At 44.7% G+C, this 17,510-nt stretch overlaps 1 protein-coding gene and 1 long non-coding RNA gene across 3 annotated transcripts; one reads left to right on the forward strand and one right to left on the reverse strand.

The window, feature by feature from the left end:
• Window positions 1-4,140: 4,140 nt before the first annotated feature.
• LOC144326052 (uncharacterized) lies at window positions 4,141-16,314 on the reverse strand. Of its 2 annotated transcripts, XR_013391206.1 has the most exons (4): window positions 16,201-16,314; window positions 6,870-7,050; window positions 5,346-5,463; window positions 4,141-4,864 (listed from the first exon to the last, which is right to left on the reverse strand). It is a non-coding gene; the product is annotated as an uncharacterized LOC144326052 (long non-coding RNA). The 2 variants fall into 2 exon arrangements; XR_013391205.1 differs by having other exon boundaries at window positions 4,141-5,463.
• On the forward strand, window positions 9,671-11,094 carry LOC144326073 (vomeronasal type-2 receptor 26-like). Its single transcript, XM_077921900.1, has 3 exons — window positions 9,671-9,784; window positions 10,056-10,690; window positions 10,999-11,094. Exons 2-3 carry the CDS (start codon window positions 10,163-10,165, stop codon window positions 11,092-11,094), a joined length of 624 nt encoding a protein of 207 aa, XP_077778026.1. The 5' UTR covers window positions 9,671-9,784; window positions 10,056-10,162.
• Window positions 16,315-17,510: the final 1,196 nt, after the last annotated feature.

The following is a 17,510-nucleotide window of genomic DNA, read 5'->3' on the forward strand; positions in this document are numbered from 1 at the left end:
ATCATTACAAATCAATACACAATTCATACAGCCTACCTCCAGGTTAAACAAGCATTTTGTTTAGAATATAGGGCTCATTTATTCTTGCAACCTCCGATAAAAACTTTGCCATTGCTAACGTTCTAGCATTTGTCCGGTCTTCCAGTAGGAACCTGACACAGTGAGCCTCTGATTTTCCCGGGAAAGGTACCAGCAAGGGTAGTATCAGTTCAGCCCTGGCTTGCTCATATTTTGCACAATGCAACAAAATATGTTTTATGGAATCGATGTCTTGAGCACACGAGCAAAGTCTGTCCTGGTAGGGAACTCCTCTCAACCTGCCATCCAACACTGCAGAGGGAAAGACATTTAGTCTGGATTTGGTAAAAAGCCTTCGGTAGTTTGGTACTGTCAGGTTTTTGATGTAAGATGTTAACTTAAAGACATACCCATATTGTACTCCTACTCCCAGCGGACTACAGACTGTGTGTGATCGAGATCGCAAGTCACTGTGTGCATTATCCCATAATCTTTGCTTTAAAATCTTTTGGGCGCCTTCATAACCCAGGTAATACAGTTGGGGGGGGAGACAGACCAATAAGGTGGCTTTCTTAGCCATGGTTTTCTGCCATTTGCTGACAAATTCCTCATTGGTCAGGTGTTGGTACAAACCCTTCCCTAGATTAAACACTGAAATCCTGAGCCAATGTTTTAGGGCAGCCCACCACGCTTTAGTTGAAATTGGACATTCACCAGCTTCTAACAGAAGTACAGAGTTGGGGACGCAGTTAGGTACCTGCAGCAGAGATCGTAGAAATTTTGCCTGAAAGCTTTGGCAGGTCCCCATTATGCCAGACATTTGCTGCATACAGGAGTTGGGAAACGGGCTTTGCGTTGAAAACCCTTAAGGCTGCTGGAACATATTTGCCGCCCTTTGTGAAGAAGAATCTGAGTATGGCTAGCTTAGTAATCTCCACCTTTTGAAGGGAGGTTTGCCAATGGTGCTTCCAAGATTCTGTATGCTGGAATGTGAGCCCTATATAAATGAAGTATTTTATCTGTTCAAGGTTATGGCCATCCAGCACCCATTTAGACCGGGAGAATCGATTTTTCATAATTAATGGATAAACCATTTCCAGAACAGTAATCAGAAAATTTCCTCAACAGATAATTCAAACCCGGTCTGGAACGTGAGATGATGGCCGTGTCATCAGCATATAACAACAAGGGGTCCTTCTCATTCCTATTTTTGGAATGGGTCCATCTGGGTCCATTAAGTTCTCTTCTAGGTCATTTAAGAATAGACAAAACAATGTGGGGGCCAAAATACAACCCTGTCTCACCCCCCTAGTCATCTCGACACTGTTCGATAGCTGTCCCTGTTGACCGCATCGGACCTGCAGTTTGGTTCCATTATACAGGGCTTTTATGAGAAAGAGAAGTCGTTTGTCCTGCAAAATCAGACTTAATTTGGACCATAGCTGGGATCTGGGGATGGAGTCAAATGCTGATTTCAGATCCATGAAGGCCACAAAGAGTTTACCCTGTAGAGGCCTGGTACACTTCTCGGCTAGGAAGGACAGCATTAGACAGTGGTCTGTTGCTGAATGGTTCTCACGAAAAGCTGCCTGGGCTTCAGATAGCATATTGTGTTCATTTAGAAAAGTTGTCAGTTTGCTACTGAGGAAACGGGCATAAAGCTTCCCAATTATTAAGAGCAGGCTAATTGGCCTATAATTGGAAGGTACATTTGGGTGGCCTCTCTTAAAGATTGGAACTACTATAGCATGTTTCCAGCTATATGGTACCTTCCCCGAGTTATTTACTACCATAAAACGTGCTGCCGGAAGCGGAGGCCACCAGTGCTGGTTTGATGTGATCAACTCAGCTGGGATAAAGTCTTTCCCCGGAGCCTTTCCACTCTTCAGATTCCCAATTAATGTATGGACTTCCTCCACAGTAACCGGCCTCCAATTAGGGAGCAGTGACAATTCTGCCCTGTCATCCTCCTGTAAACTGGAAGGGAGGTTTGGATTTTCCATAAATATATTTCTGAAATGGTTCTCCCAAACCTGAGCTGGAATGACACAGCTGGGGGCTGAGGAACTATTTTTCATTGAGTCGGAGACTAGTTGCCAAGAGTTAATTTCATTGTTTAGTGAGGCATTCAATAGCAGGGACCAGGAATTTTGTTCGGACTGCCTTTTTTTTTGAGGCCAAAAGGGCTTTATACTCTTTTTTGATTTTGAAATAAGATGGAAGTAAGTAGTTTAATCCAGCGTTTCTATAGGCCAAATAAGCGTTCCTTAAGGCTTCCTTCTTTGTGCGGCACTCTTGGTCAAACCAACCGCGCCCTTTAGCAGTGCATGGCTTGCCGGCTGAGTTTATGTTGACAGAGACCACATCCTGCAAGGACTCAATGAGATTTTCGTAAGCCGTCAGGGAGGAGTCTATTGATAAATTGCTTATTATAATTGATCTTAACTTAATTGCAGTTTGTGAATTCAATCTATTCTCAACTGCAATTGCTATCTCAGGTGTCCATTTTTTCCTACGCAATTCTGGATCATTTGCTTTATCTATATCCTCATGTTCTATGTAAGAGCGCTGAATTGAGTTTTGGCCAGTAGTGGAGATGATTAGAGGTAGGTGGTCGCTTTCAGTCCTATTATCTATGGTGAATTTTTAAATTGATTCGAAGGCCTCTCTGTTAGTGAGACAGTAGTCTACTATGCTAGATCCATTTGTATTTATGAATGTATACTCGCCTTCTCTGTGCCCGGGGAATGCCCCATTAGCAATGACGAGGTCAAGACTTATTTGTAAAAAAGCCAGGCAGAATCCAGCATAGTTGATTTGGCAATCTTTCAAATGTCTACGAGGGGGTGGGTTTAGAAAGAGGGCGCTATTTTCCTTTAGATCTCTTAATATTGGGAATTTTATTTCCAGGCTAACATCATTTGAGCCTATTATGGCATTCATATCTCCCATTAGGTAAAATGCCGGTCCAGGGTACCTAATTTGTAGGGAATAAAGGAAACTATGGAATTTACGCCACGTGCTCTCTATCTGTGTTTGCACTGTATATGGTGGGATATAAGCTGAAACAGGAATGATACTCTTGGATTCCAGATGCAAAGTGATCCCCAGTGCCAGCTGCTCGAAAACTGAGCACTCAGTAACCTGTGACGCCAACTTAGTGGAAACCAGTTACTAGGCCCCCCCTCGGTCGTCCCCTTCCGAGCGGTTTAGAGGCCTTGATTTCATAGGCGTCGTAACCGTCGAGAACTATGTTGTCAGTTGCCCAAGTTTCCTGCAGCATTCTTATGTCAAAACCCGTTATATATTCACGAAATGGCTCGTCCCCTAGTTTGTTAGCCCAACCCGCTATGTTCCATGAGATAATGTTAAGGCTGCTCGTTCCATAACTGGCTTGGCTTCATTGTGGTGGGGAAATTGTTATCAGCTCTCCCACTGGTTCGGTAATGATGCAACCGTTCTTAGGATATGCACGGTGTTGTTGTTCTCGGGGTTGAGTTGCAGCATTTTCCCGATTTCCCGGCATCGACGGTCTTATCTGAATTGCTGGGACCATTGGGAGGTCTTCGTCAAAGACAATTAAATCTGTCTCTGGCTTTCTATGTGTCCCATTTCCCTTGGGAGGGGCGTCACTTGGCATTGGCTGATCAGATTCCAGCTGGGGTAAAGAGTGGTGAAATTCCGGATCTGCCAAAGGCGTAATGGAGTGTCCTATCTTTGAATTATCTAGATTGGGCTGTCGTTCTTTGTGTGTTTGGCCTTTTTGCTCTGACGTTTTCCTCTCCAAGGGAGTGTTACAGCTGGGTTCACCGCACATATTCATCTTTGACGGCCCTTCCGAATGAATCATGGCCCTATGGCGAAAGCCCTTCGGCAGAGAGGGCGTTGATTGCTTGGGGTCGGTCCGGCTATACAACAAGTTTGGCAGTAGTTGTTTTCGTTCTGTGTCTTTAAAAACACGCCTCAAATCAATATTATAGTCCTGTAAAAGGGCCCTATATTTCAGTAGCATTTTAGGGGTAGCTGAGTCAGAAAATGTCAGCATGAGTCTAGTGTGCTGAGGGTCCGTGCAAAGCAAGGTTATCGCGATCAGAGTGTTGCAATGGATATTTAGTAAAAGTTTCTCTTCACACTGTCGATTGATTTCCAGTAAGGCAGCATACCATTAAAAGGATATATATCGAGAGCTACTTGAGTACTTTGTAGGATCAGGTCCCTACTTTCGCTTTTGTTGGTTTTAGTATTTGTAGCCTCTCGGTTATCAAGTCCAGACCGGTTACACCCCTGTACGCGATGGTCTAGAGGGAGGGCAACGCTGTGGTCGGTCTCTTTAGTACTGAGTGAGCTATTTTTGGCTGCCAGGAGCACCAACTCCGTCAGGAGAGATGTTACCTTTTCTAATTTGATGTTAATTTCCTCCACTGTTCTTGCAGTCAGCAGGGAGTGGTCCGCAAGTATTTCCGCATAGAGCGGTGCCCCCTCAGATGGTAGTTCATGAGCGCTCATCTCAGCATTCTCCCCTGGGTGATCTCCACCCATTAAAGCGTCCCCACCGACCTGGGAATGAGTTCTATTTGATGTTGTAGGTTCTGAGTTCTGTGCTCTTACAAAATTGTCCATTTTACTCTGCTTGCCCTTCTGCTGTGGGCTCACTTGTGGAGATGAGGCCGGTCGTTTCTTTTTCCTAGGCATTTCCCCAGAGATAGAGCCGCTACTAATTTCTGCTGTAAATCAGGAAGCTCGGCGTCTTCCCACGATAGGGCGTCTAAACTCCACTCCTGCTGATAAGTAGTGTCTCTAAGACTTTTAACTCAAGCCATAGACTCAAGCTTTGTAAATATAATAGCTGCCAAATGACAAAGATAAAATACTGAGGCTGATAAAAGCTAATAAAAAACTGATAAAAATAATAAAAACAGCATCAACTGGTGCGGAGCTCAAGTCGACGCTACCACTAACGACGACGCCATCTTTGGGCTTTTTTAATACAGACCTCAAGTGTGTCCTCATTGGTGGAGTCACTGATCCAAACATGGGCAAAATTATAGATTTTACCATACACTCAAACCTGAAAGCCACCAGGCCTCATTTGTAACTAAAAGGGGACTGAGGTATTTGGTGCTTCTCCTCGTTCAGTCAAATGGTCTCTTATCTACCTATAGACTAGCCCCTTGGAAGGCGCCAAAGACCACTGCAGCAAAAGCAACCTGTGGAACAGCTTCCCAGTATATCACACATTTTGAGGGGCGCCTTCATTTCTTACTCATAGAACACAGTAGAATAGAATCATAGATTGCAGAGATGGAAGGAACCCAGAGGAATCACACCTGAAGCATCCATGACACATGGTCACCTTCGGAGGGAGTCTGTTCCACTGCTGAACAGCTCTGTGTGCTGTTTGCATCAAAGCTCCGGTCATGGAGCAGAAATTTCCAAATATTTGTTCTATGTTGGACAGGAAAAGGTTTGATATTAAAGCAATAAGATAAATAAATACTAATCTTTGTGGATCATATAATGTTTCCTCCCTCCCATTAATATGAATATGTTTCACTCTTTTTAAATAATTCATTTATTGCAGAGTGTCATCTAGGTTCACCGAGTACATGCTATCTTTCCTGTTCACCATCCAAGAGATCAACCAGGATCTCAGGCTCTTACCCAACATTACTCTGGGCTACAACATCTATGAGAACCAGTTCGATGCAATAATAACTTCGGACGCCATGCTAGAGCTGCTTGCAGGCAGTGGATGCAATATTCCCAATTATCACTGTGGAGAACAGAATCCCCTGTTGGCTGTTCTTGAAAGAAGCAACACTTTCATCTCAAGAGTGATTTCTGCCTTGTCAGGCATCTACAAAATCCCACAGGTAAGTAGTGGGAGAGCATGGAAGCACAGAGAATTTCAACTGCGTAAAATACTACTTTTTCTTTGGATAGGTCAAGCAGGGATATTTTTAAAAATGGGAAAATCCTGAGCTATGGATCCTACATCCCTTTTTCAAAACTGAGCCTTCACCAACTTGACACTTCCAGATGTTTCCAACTAAAACTCCCATCAGCCTCAGCCAGCAGAGATTTAGATATCAGTCATTTCAGATAATTAAATGTCTGTTATTCTGAAAGTAAAATAAATTGCTGATCTTTTGCTTTCCTTGCTAGATCAGTTATGGCTCCACTGCCCAGGTTCTCGAAGGTAAAACCCTGTTCCCTTTTGTCTACCGGATGAGTCCCAAAGAGGAAAGTCAGTATCAGGGGATTATTGAATTGCTCCTGCATTTTGGATGGACGTGGATTGGCCTCTTCACTACAGACAATGAAGGTGGAGAAAGATTTGTGAGCGCTGTGAAAACTCTGATGCTCAGCAAAGGGATCTGCATTGCTTTATCAAAAAGAGTACCAGAAAGTGATATGGGTCAATTTATCAGGCCTGGGGAACCTTTTTCCCTATGGAGACAAATTGGGGTATTTGTTTCCTATATAACCAATGCACATATTATCGGAATACTCATGGCAGTAAACCTTATCTATGAGAAGGAAATAGGGGCGAAAGTCTGGATCACAACAGCTTTGCTAGATATCACAACTGGCTTTTCCCTCCCTCCAAATCTATTCCAGCACCTCCATGGTTCTCTGTCCTTTGCAATTCAGACTGGAATAAGGAGCAGCAAAGGTGACAAATATAAATTGCAGACCAATTTTGGGGATTATTTCAATCAAGCATTTCAGTGTTCATATTCAAAGCATCTGTGAAAGGCAGGATAAGATGCAGAGAGGAGGAGAAACTGCAGCCATTGCCCCAAGGGGAGTATGAGAGAGTCCAGTTTCGAGACAACTATGGCACTTACATCACTGTTCAAGCTGTGGCTCAGGCCTTGCATGCTTCGCTTTCCTCGAGATCCCAGAGGAGGCTGATGGTGGAGGAAGGAGAGCAATGGGGACCCCAAAGGCTACAGCCGTGGCAGGTATTTCCTTCCCCCTTTTGCAAACTGCAGTCCACACAGATGCTGATCTTGACTGGGGATAGACCTGCAAAATAGCATAGTTACTATTAGTATTAGTAATAGTAGCATACCACCCAACATTTCTCTGATGAAAATAGAGACGGCCCATTCCATAATGATAATCTTACAGTTTATACCCAGGGCTTTTTCAGGGGGGAACTCCTCAGAACTCAGTTTTGGCACCTCTCAGGTGGGTGCCATTGCCATTCTCAGAGGGAGGTGTTCATGGTGAGTTCCGACACCTTCCTTTCTAGAAAAATAGCACTGTTTATACCCCACACATCTTCTTCAGTTGCCTCAGCACTCTGGGCAGCTCCCAACATAAAGAAATTCATACTAAAATATAAAAAACCCTAAAAATTCCTGATACAGGATTGGACGGCTTGTGGGTTGGATAACTCCACATCTGACAACATTTCTCCAATGAAAATAGCGACATTCTAAGGAAAAGTGGGAAATTCTGGGATCACATGAAAAACTGTCTCTAATTCAGGGACATCCCTGGAAAATTGGGGCCCTTGCAGGGTCCGTAGTAATAGAAATGTCTGAATAGGAATTCCAGTCTACATGAGATACACCCAGGCCCCAAATCAGAAGAGGTTGAAGTGAGTAGGACTGAGAAATCCATCTTGGCTTCAAGGTTTCTCAGTGCTGGTGCTTTCCCCTGCCATTCCAGTTTCACCCTTTCTTAAGAGAAATCCAGTGTCTGAATACTTCCAGGGGCAGGCTGTGCTTGGATGAGAACTGGCAGCTGCCAGCGGACTTCGCTATTGTGAACTGGGTGATGTCTCCCAATAAGTCTCGTGGCCTTGTGATAATTGGGAATATAAGGAGAGAGACGTCTGCTAGCATAAAGTTCACCATTAACCCAGAAGCCATTGAGTGGAACAAGAAATTCAATAAGGTAGGGTAAATCACAGAGGGAGAAGGCTAGGAGATCCTGAATATGCTTTTCCTTGAACAACTGCTGCAAAATGGCTATATCAGGTTGATCAATGATGTCTTGACCGTACAATAACAGCTGCAACCGCCACTCCTTCTTTCCACAGCAGCTGAGATAGGAGGGGAATTTGGGGTGCTCAAAGAAAGGATAGAGCCCAGAGGTCCTCAGAGAAGACACCATCTATTTCCGAACCAGACTGAGAATTTAAGAATTCTGGACAGAATCTTTAACCGAATGGACTACGTAGATAAGAAGAAAAGGGAAGGCCCCTAATAAAAGTGAACTATTGGGCTTTCATACATGCAGAAGGATGGAAAGGAATTTATTTTAGAAATGATAATTACTGATTTATTGTTGATATTTTAATTTGTGTACTCAGATCACTTGTAGATGTTGCAAATGTTAAACTATTGTACGTGCAGGAATTGAGAAGTGCACAGTGGTTGGTGAAGGATGAGAAGTTAAAAAAAAAAACCCTATTGTAATATAAGGTTAATGTTAAGGAATGGCATATGAACTAGAAATAATTAGGGAAATAGATCAGCGATAAGAGGAAACCTTGCAGAATGAGGAAACCAATATTTGGAAAAGTCATATTAAATTTGTCTTAATTAGTGATTGAGAGATTATTCGAATCCTGAACTTTGGGGAAATCACATTTCAGACTCCATTGCCATTTTCTTTGAAGATTTATTAAGCAGGGAAGCAGGTAAATGGAGAAGAGGAAAGAGAGTTCTGTGGTGCAAACCTCAGTTGTCCTGAACTAATTATGAAGAACAAGATATTCTGGTCACCCCAATGGTCAGTGGGGGGTTGAAAGGACCCTGATGAGGGGTCAAAGGCTGCAGTCCAGAGATCCTTTTGAATTCACTCTATGTGTGAATTAAGGTAAAGGTAACGGGACCCATGACCATTAGGTCCAGTCGGGGCTGACTCTGGGGTTGTGGTGCTCATCTCGCTTTACTGGCCGAGGGAGACGGCGTACAGCTTCCGAGTCATGTGGCCAGCATGACTAAGCCGCTTCTGGTGAACCAGAGCAGCGCACTGAAATGCCGTTTACCTTCCCGCTGGAGAGATACCTACTTATCTACTTGCACTTTGATGTGCTTTTGAACTGCTAGGTTGGCAGGAGCAGGGACCGAGCAACGGGAGCTCACCCCGTCGTGGAGATTCGAACCGCCGACCTTCTGATCGGCAAGCCCTAGGCTCTGTGGTTTTACCCACATCGCCACCCACGTCCCTATGAGTGAATTAAGGTAAAGGTAAAGGTACCCCTGCCCGTACGGGCCAGTCTTGACAGACTCTAGGGTTGTGCGCCCATCTCACTCAAGAGGCCGGGGGCCAGCGCTGTCCGGAGACACTTCCGGGTCACGTGTCCAGCGTGACATTGCTGCTCTGGCGAGCCAGAGCCACACACGGAAACGCCGTTTACCTTCCCGCTAGTAAGCAGTCCCTATTTATCTACTTGCACCCGGGAGTGCTTTCGAACTGCTAGGTTGGCAGGCGCTGGGACCGAACGACGGGAGCGCACCCCGCTGCGGGGATTCGAACCGCCGACCTTTCGATCGGCCAGCCCTAGGCGCTGAGGCTTTTACCCACAGCGCCACCCGCGTCCCCATGAGTGAATTACATACCCACAAATATTCCTAACTGTTCCTCTTTGTTGCACCTTCTTGTCTTTCTGGTTAGGCCGTACCTCGTTCCAGGTGTACAGAAAGATGTCGACCTGGATATGCCAAGGTGGTTCTAGAAGGAAAGCCCGTTTGCTGCTACGCTTGCGCTCGGTGTGCGGAAGGGACCTTCTCTGCCCAGGAAGGTGGGTGACTCCAAGGGGGAAGGTATTTCTGGAAAGAGTAAACACAGGGCAGAAACCCAGTCTCACACACTTTTTGTGAGAATTCTGCAGACATTGTGGAATGTGGCTCCTTCCTCAATTTCTTTAGGATTAATCACCTTCATTACATCCCGGAAGAGAGTTGAAAGGAATGATCATAAGGAAGAAATCTCTAGGATTTCTTCAAAACGTAATAAGCACAGATCCTTAGGGATGTAAGTGATGCTGCAGCCACTCTTATTCTCTTCCCCAGATGCAGAACATTGCACCAAATGCTCAGAAGATCACCATTCAAACAAGGACAGAGATCAATGTGTCCCCAAGATTACCACCTTCCTGACTTATGGAGAATATTTGGGAATGGTGTTAGCTTCCGTTGCCCTCTTCTTGTCCTTAACAGCAGGCATTGTGTTGGGAATCTTCATTAAATACAAGGAAACTCCCATAGTCAAAGCCAACAACCGGGACCTCTCCTACATCCTGCTCGTCTCCCTCCTGCTTTCCTTTCTGTCCTCCTTCCTCTTCATCGGGCGCCCAAGGAAAGAGACCTGCCTTCTCCGACAAACGGCCTTCAGCATCATCTTCTCAGCTGCTGTTTCTTCTGTCTTGGCAAAGACCATCACGGTGGTGCTGGCCTTCCTGGCCACAAAGCCCGGGAACAGGGTGAGGAGATGGCTGGGCAAGAGTCTGGCCAACTCCATTGTCATCTCTTGTTCTGGGGGGCAAGTTCTCATCTGCACCATCTGGCTGGGCTCTTCTCCCCCATTCCCAGAGCCCGACATGCACTCCCAGGTGGAAGAGATCATCCTGCAATGCAACGAAGGGTCTGTGTCCATGTTCTACGTTGCCCTCGGCTACCTGGGCTTCTTGGCTGCCATCTGCTTCACGGTGGCTTTCCTAGCCAGGAAGCTGCCCGGCTCCTTCAACGAAGCCAAGCTGATCACCTTCAGCATGCTGGTCTTCTGCAGTGTTTGGGTGTCTTTTGTGCCCACCTACCTGAGCACCAAGGGCAAGTACATGGTGGCCGTGCAGATCTTCTCTATGTTGGCCTCCAGTGCTGGGCTTCTGGGCTGCATCTTCCTTCCCAAGTGCTACATGATTGTGCTGAGGCCTGATCTGAACACAAAGGAGCACCTGACAACCAGAAATTAAGGGGGCATCTGATTCTAAAAATAGTCCATGTTCCTGATGTCCAGAAGTCCAGCATAAAGGAAGCACAGCTACTCATCCATGTTGCTTATTCTCCGTCTCTGAAAGAGATTGTGTTCATTCTTAGCCCTGGTTTTGTGTAATCCTGTTGACATGAACACTAAGATGGGAGGAAATGATTTGCTACCTTGCTTTGCCAAGGACTACCATGAGTCCTGGTCTACTGCCCTTAGTTTGTAAACTATTATCTTTTAATAATTTTGTGTTTTGGGAACTTATATTTATCTCACAACCAGATAGGCTGGAGGGAGAGAGGAGTTAGGTTTTTGAGTCTGTTTGCTTTGTCATGACTACCTATTAACCATATCAATTCTGATATTCAACAATACTGTTTGGTTATGCCAGTTCTATGTATTCCATTTTCTATGCTCCATTTCCCACATTTATGCGCTATCATTCATAAGCTCACTTCACATCATTTCGTTCTCCTAAGCTTTGTATATCAATAAACTGAGAAATTCATTTAAGACATCTTCCGTAGTCTGTTGATTTAATTTCTGTATTGTGTAAGCTCTGCTCCCTGTTCCAAAGAGTAGCAGCTGACCTTAGCCAAGCCTTGACTGCGATCCAATGAATTTTATTGCACTGGCCAGGGTTAGGGATAGGGATAGGGGTGGGCGAGGCAAGTGGGAAGAGAGGGGAGAGGGAACTCCGGCACTCACGGGAGTGGCAGGCCGCCTACGCCAATCTGGAAGAGTCATTGTGAAAGGAGGCGGGGAGAGTAGAGCTGGGGAAGGCAATGGGTCGCGAAAGGCAGCCGTGGAAAGCGGGGAGAGGCGGGGCGGGGTTTAGTGGGGAGGGGTCATGTCCACTAGGCAGGGCAAGGCAAAGCTGGGAGGAGCCTCTGGCTTGACTTATTTCATTATTATTACTAATATTAATTAGTAATACAATATTAATTTGGGGAAATGTATATTATTATATTATATTATATTATTATTATATTATATTATATTATATTATATTATATTATATTATATTATATTCATGGATCACTGCCTTGCCGTGGCGAAGGGGCTTGAATAACTCAGAGAAGCTATGAGCTATGCCATGCAGGGCCACCCAAGATGGACAGGTCATAGTGGAGAGTTTTGACCAAACGTGATCCACCTGGAGCAGGAACTGGCAAGCCACTCCAGTATCCCTGCCAAGAAAACTCCATGGACAAAGACAACAGGCATATAAAAGTTATGACGCTGGAAGATGAGCCCCTCAGGTCGGAAAGCGTCCAACATGCTACTGAGGAAGAGCGGAGGAGAAATACAAGTAGATCCAGAGCTGATGAAGCGGCTGGGCCAAAGCCGAAAGGATGCTCAGTTGCGGATATGCATGGAAGCGAAAGGAAAGTCCAATGCTGTAAAGAAAAATATTGCATAGGAACCTGGAATGTAAGAACCATGAACCTGGGTAAGTTGGATGTGGTCAAAAATGAGATGGCAAGAATAAATATTGACATCTTGGGCATCAGTGAACTAAAATGGACGGGAATGGGCGAATTCAGTTCGGATGACTATCATATCTACTACTGTGGACAAGAAACCCGTAAAAGAAACGGAGTGGCCCTCATAGTCAACAAAAGAGTGGTGAAAGCTGTACTGGGATGCAATCTCAAAAATGATAGAATGATCTCGATACGAATCCAAGGCAGACCTTTTAACATCACAGTAATCCAAGTTTATGCACCAACTACTGGTGCTGAAGAAACTGAAATTGACCAATTCTATGAAGACTTACAAGACCTTATAGAAGTGACACCAAAGAAGGATGTTCTGCTCATAATAGGGGATTGGAATGCTAAAGTAGGGAGTCAAGAGATAAAAGGAACAACTGGCAAGTTTGGCCTTGGAGTTCAAAACGAAGCAGGGCAAAGGCTAATAGAGTTCTGTCAAGAGAACAAGCTGGTCATCACAAACACGCTTTTCCAACAACACAAGAGACGACTCTACACATGGACATCACCAGATGGGCAGCATCGAAATCAGATTGATTATTTTCTCTGCAGCCAAAGATGGAGAAGCTCTATACAGTCAGCAAAAACAAGACCTGGAGCTGACTGTGGATCAGATCATCAGCTTCTTATAGAAAAATTCAAGCTTAAACTGAAGAAAGTAGGAAAAACCACTGGGCCGGTAAGATACAATCTAAGTCAAATCCCTTATGAATACACAGTGGAAGTGAGGAACAGGTTTAAGGATTTAGATTTGGTGGACAGAGTGCCTGAAGAACTATGGATGGAGGCTCGTAACATTATACAGGAGGCAGCAACTAAAACCATCCCAATGAAAAGGAAATGCAAGAAAGCAAAGTGGCTGTCCAACGAGGCCTTACAAATAGCGGGGGAGAGAAGGCAAGCAAAATGCGAGGGAGATAGTGAAAGATACAGGAAATTGAATGCAGATTTCCAAAAAATAGCAAGGAGAGACAAGAAGGCCTTCTTAAACAAGCAATGCAAAGAAATAGAGGAAAACAATAGAATGGGAAAAACCAGAGATCTGTTCAAGAAAATTGGAGATATGAAAGGAACATTTTGTACAAAGATTTCCATAATAAAAGACAAAAGTGGAAAGGACCTTACAGAAGCAGAAGACATCAAGAAGAGGTGGCAAGAATACACAGAGGAACTATACCAGAAAGAAATTGATGTCTCGTACACCCCAGGTAGTGTGACTGCTGACCTTGAGCCAGACATCCTGGAAAGTGAAGTCAAATGGGCCTTAGAAAGCATCGCTAATAACAAGGCCAGTGGAAGTGATGATATTCCAGCTGAACTATTTAAAATTTTAAACGATGATGCTGTTAAGGTGCTACACTCAATATGCCAGCAAATTTGGAAAACTCAGCAGTGGCCAGAGGATTGGAGAAGATCAGTCTACATCCCAATCCCAAAGAAGGGAAGTGCCAAAGAATGCTCCAACTACCGCACAATTCCACTCATTTCACACGCTAGCAAGGTTATGCTTAAAATTCTACAAGGCAGGCTTAAGCAGTATGTGGACCGAGAACTCCCAGAAGTGCAAGCTGGATTTAGAAGAGGCACAGGAACCAGAGACCAAATTGCAAACATGCGCTGGATTATGGAGAAAGCTAGAGAGTTCCAGAAAGACATCTACTTCTGCTTCATTGACTATGCAAAAGCCTTTGACTGTGTCGACCACAGCAAACTATGGCAAGTTCTTAAAGAAATGGGAGTGCCTGATCACCTCATCTGTCTCCTGAGAAATCTCTATGTGGGACAAGAAGCTACAGTTAGAACTGGATATGGAACAACTGATTGGTTCAAAATTGGGAAAGGAGTACGACAAGGCTGTATATTGTCCCCCTGCTTATTTAACTTATATGCAGAATTCATCATGCGAAAGGCTGGGCTGGATGAATCCCAAGCCGGAATTAAGATCGCCAGAAGAAATATCAACAACCTCAGATATGCAGATGACACAACCTTGATGGCAGAAAGTGAGGAGCAATTAAAGAACCTTTTAATGAGGGTGAAAGAGGAGAGCGCAAAATATGGTCTGAAGCTCAACATCAAAAAAACGAAGATCATGGCCACTGGTCCCATCACCTCCTGGCAAATAGAAGGGGAAGAAATGGAGGCAGTGAGAGATTTTATTTTCTTGGGCTCCATGATCACTGCAGATGGTGACAGCAGTCACGAAATTAAAAGACGCCTGCTCCTTGGGAGAAAGGCGATGGCAAATCTAGACAACATCTTAAAAAGTAGAGACATCACCTTACCAACAAAGGTCCGTATAGTTAAAGCCATGGTTTTCCCAATAGTGATGTATGGAAGTGAGAGCTGGACCATAAAGAAGGCTGATCGCCGAAGAATTGATGCTTTTGAATTATGGTGCTGGAGGAGACTCTTGAGAGTCCCATGGACTGCAAGAAGATCAAATGCATCCATTCTTAAGGAAATCAGCCCTGAGTGCTCACTGGAAGGACAGATCGTGAAGTTGAGGCTCCAATACTTTGGCCACCTCATGAGAAGAGAAGACTCCCTGGAAAAGACCCTGATGTTGGGAAAGATGGAGGGCACAAGGAGAAGGGGACGACAGAGGATGAGATGGTTGGATAGTGTTCTCGAAGCTACAAACATGAGCCTGACCAAACTGCGGGAGGCAGTGGAAGACAGGAGTGCCTGGCGTGCTCTGGTCCATGGGGTCACGAAGAGTCGGACACGACTAAACGACTAAACAACAACAATTATATTATATTATATTATATTATATTATATTATATTATATTATATTATATTATATTATATTATATTATATTATATTATATTATATTATAATATTATATTATATTATATTATATTATATTATATTATATTATATTATATTATATTATATTATTATTATATTATAGGGACCCTGTGGGTTAAACCACAGAGCCTAGGGCTTGCCGATCAGAAGGTTGGCGGTTTGAATCCCTGCTACGGGGTGAGCTCCCGTTGCTCGGTTCCTGCTCCTGCCAACCTTGCAGTTCGAAAGCACGCCAAAGTGCAAGTAGATAAATAGGTAACGCTCCAGCGGGAAGGTAAACAGCATTTCTGTGTGCTGCTCTGGTTCGCCAGAAACGGCTTAGTCCTGCTGGCCACATGACCCGGAAGCTGGACGCCGGCTCCCTCGGCCAATAAAGCGAGATGAGCGCCGCAACCCCAGTGTCGGTCACGACTGGACGTAATGGTCAGGGGTCCCTATACCTTTACCTATTATATTATATTGTATTTTATATTATATTATATTACATATTACTGTATTTTCCCATATACAACATGCCCCCGTGTATAAGACTCCCTCTATTTTTGGGGACTCAAAATGAAGAAAATGGGGGATCCCATTTTACTCTTCTTATACACAGAAAAGTACGATATATTATGTTATGTTATGTTGTTATGTTATTATACAAGGTGATTCATAATGAAGTATACAGTTTCAACACACTATAAAAGAGAATATAATATATCCCATGTTACCTGTGACAGAATTGTAGGGGAATGTTTAAAGTATTTTAGAAACAGTCACAGATGTTCTATGTGTGCACCCTTTGTCACACGACACACATCACAATCAAAAATGCTGTTGCACAAGAAACTCCGTTTTGCTCAATTCAAGAACCCAAAACGTCTTCTCCACTGCAGACGCAGCCATTTCGCCTGACTAGTCACGTGACACGCGCACTATCACCTCCATCACTTCCCTCAGTCGCGGAAGACAAACTGTATGAGTACATCTGCCTCACGGTTCGCAGCTGTGGTCCGTGTCAGCGCCGGTCTTACAGGATCTGGAAACTGTATATTTCATTATGAATCACTTTTAATCACTTTGTATTATATTATTTTGGTGTCCAATCACTGCATTACTATAGGATACTTCATTTCAATCAATCAAATCTTTATTACGGTAGTAGACCAGCATTCAGTAGGGTGGGGTACAGTCATTTACAATCTGTAAAACGTTTTGGAAAGCTTAAAAGTATTAAAACAGAAAGTATACATAAAAGTCTAATAGAAGCTAAAAGAAGGGTTTGGGAGCATTAAATGGATGTGGAAGAGCATAAAAGGTTAGCATATAAAGACTATGGCTATCAATTTACAGAGCACTCTGATATGAGTGTTCATTAAATCTAGTTTAATGATGATGATGAAAAGGTGTTGCAATGGAGAAGTGCAGGGAAAAGAGAACTCCTGGCACTCATTCTTTCTTGCTACAAAATTAAAAGATTTCTCTGCATTTTCACCTTTTTCTCTTGGGTGGTGTGTTCAGCAGTCGCCCTCAGGGCAAACAGGCCCCCCCCCCCCAGATGAAATGGACTGATCGGAACCTGGCTGTGACATCGGCTCAGAATCCCAACCTCACTTTGCAGTTGAGGCCAATCCCTGCCTTTGGGTGCCTTATCTGGGACTGCAAAGTGAGAAGATTGACGTCTGGGAAAATGGTGAGGGGACCAGCAGGAAACTGCTAAGGGAGTCTGAGTCCTTTTATTCTGTTGCAGTTGCAGAGAAAAGAGGGTGGGGGGTTGGGTCCGCCCCAGGTGTCATCACTGAGGGGGGTGGGAAAAGGACATAAAGCCGAGTTTAAAATAAAAATTGGGCTCACCAAACCTTTTAGTTGAGTCAAAAAACGCGGCTGGCACTGGGCGCCGCACCGCGGGGGCTGGCACTTACCGGGGGGCCTGCAGAGTGCCTGATCCACGCATCTCTCCTGGGAGTGACGTGGTGGCTTGGGCCCCTGCAGGCTGGGCGCTGCCTGAAACAGAAGCGTGGGGCTTGCGTCTGCCCCCTGCCTCTCCCTCAGCTGCCCTACAGCTGGGGGGGAGGCAGAGGATAGGCTCCAGAAAGCGCCCCCCGCCCACAGGACCCCCGCACTGAACCGGGCACCCGAACGGCTGGCTATGCCGCTGTTCTGTTGTTTGAATTATGGGTGCCTTGAGAGTGAATGTGCTGTGCTTGCTGCCCCACTCGTCCTGATGGACCAGCCCCCCATGGCACCAGGGC

This window comes from Podarcis muralis, chromosome 18, assembly GCF_964188315.1.
Source record: "Podarcis muralis chromosome 18, rPodMur119.hap1.1, whole genome shotgun sequence".
Classification (NCBI taxonomy): Eukaryota; Metazoa; Chordata; class Lepidosauria; order Squamata; family Lacertidae; genus Podarcis; species Podarcis muralis.

What these genes read in the sequence shown, in the direction of transcription:
- LOC144326073 (XM_077921900.1), top strand. Translation starts at nt 10,163, where the DNA reads ATGGTGTTAGCTTCCGTTGCCCTCTTCTTGTCCTTAACAGCAGGCATT. An exon ending in TGGCTGCCATCTGCTTCACG is followed by an intron (nt 10,691 to 10,998) that starts GTGGCTTTCCTA and finishes CCTGATGTCCAG; the next exon opens with AAGTCCAGCATAAAGGAAGC.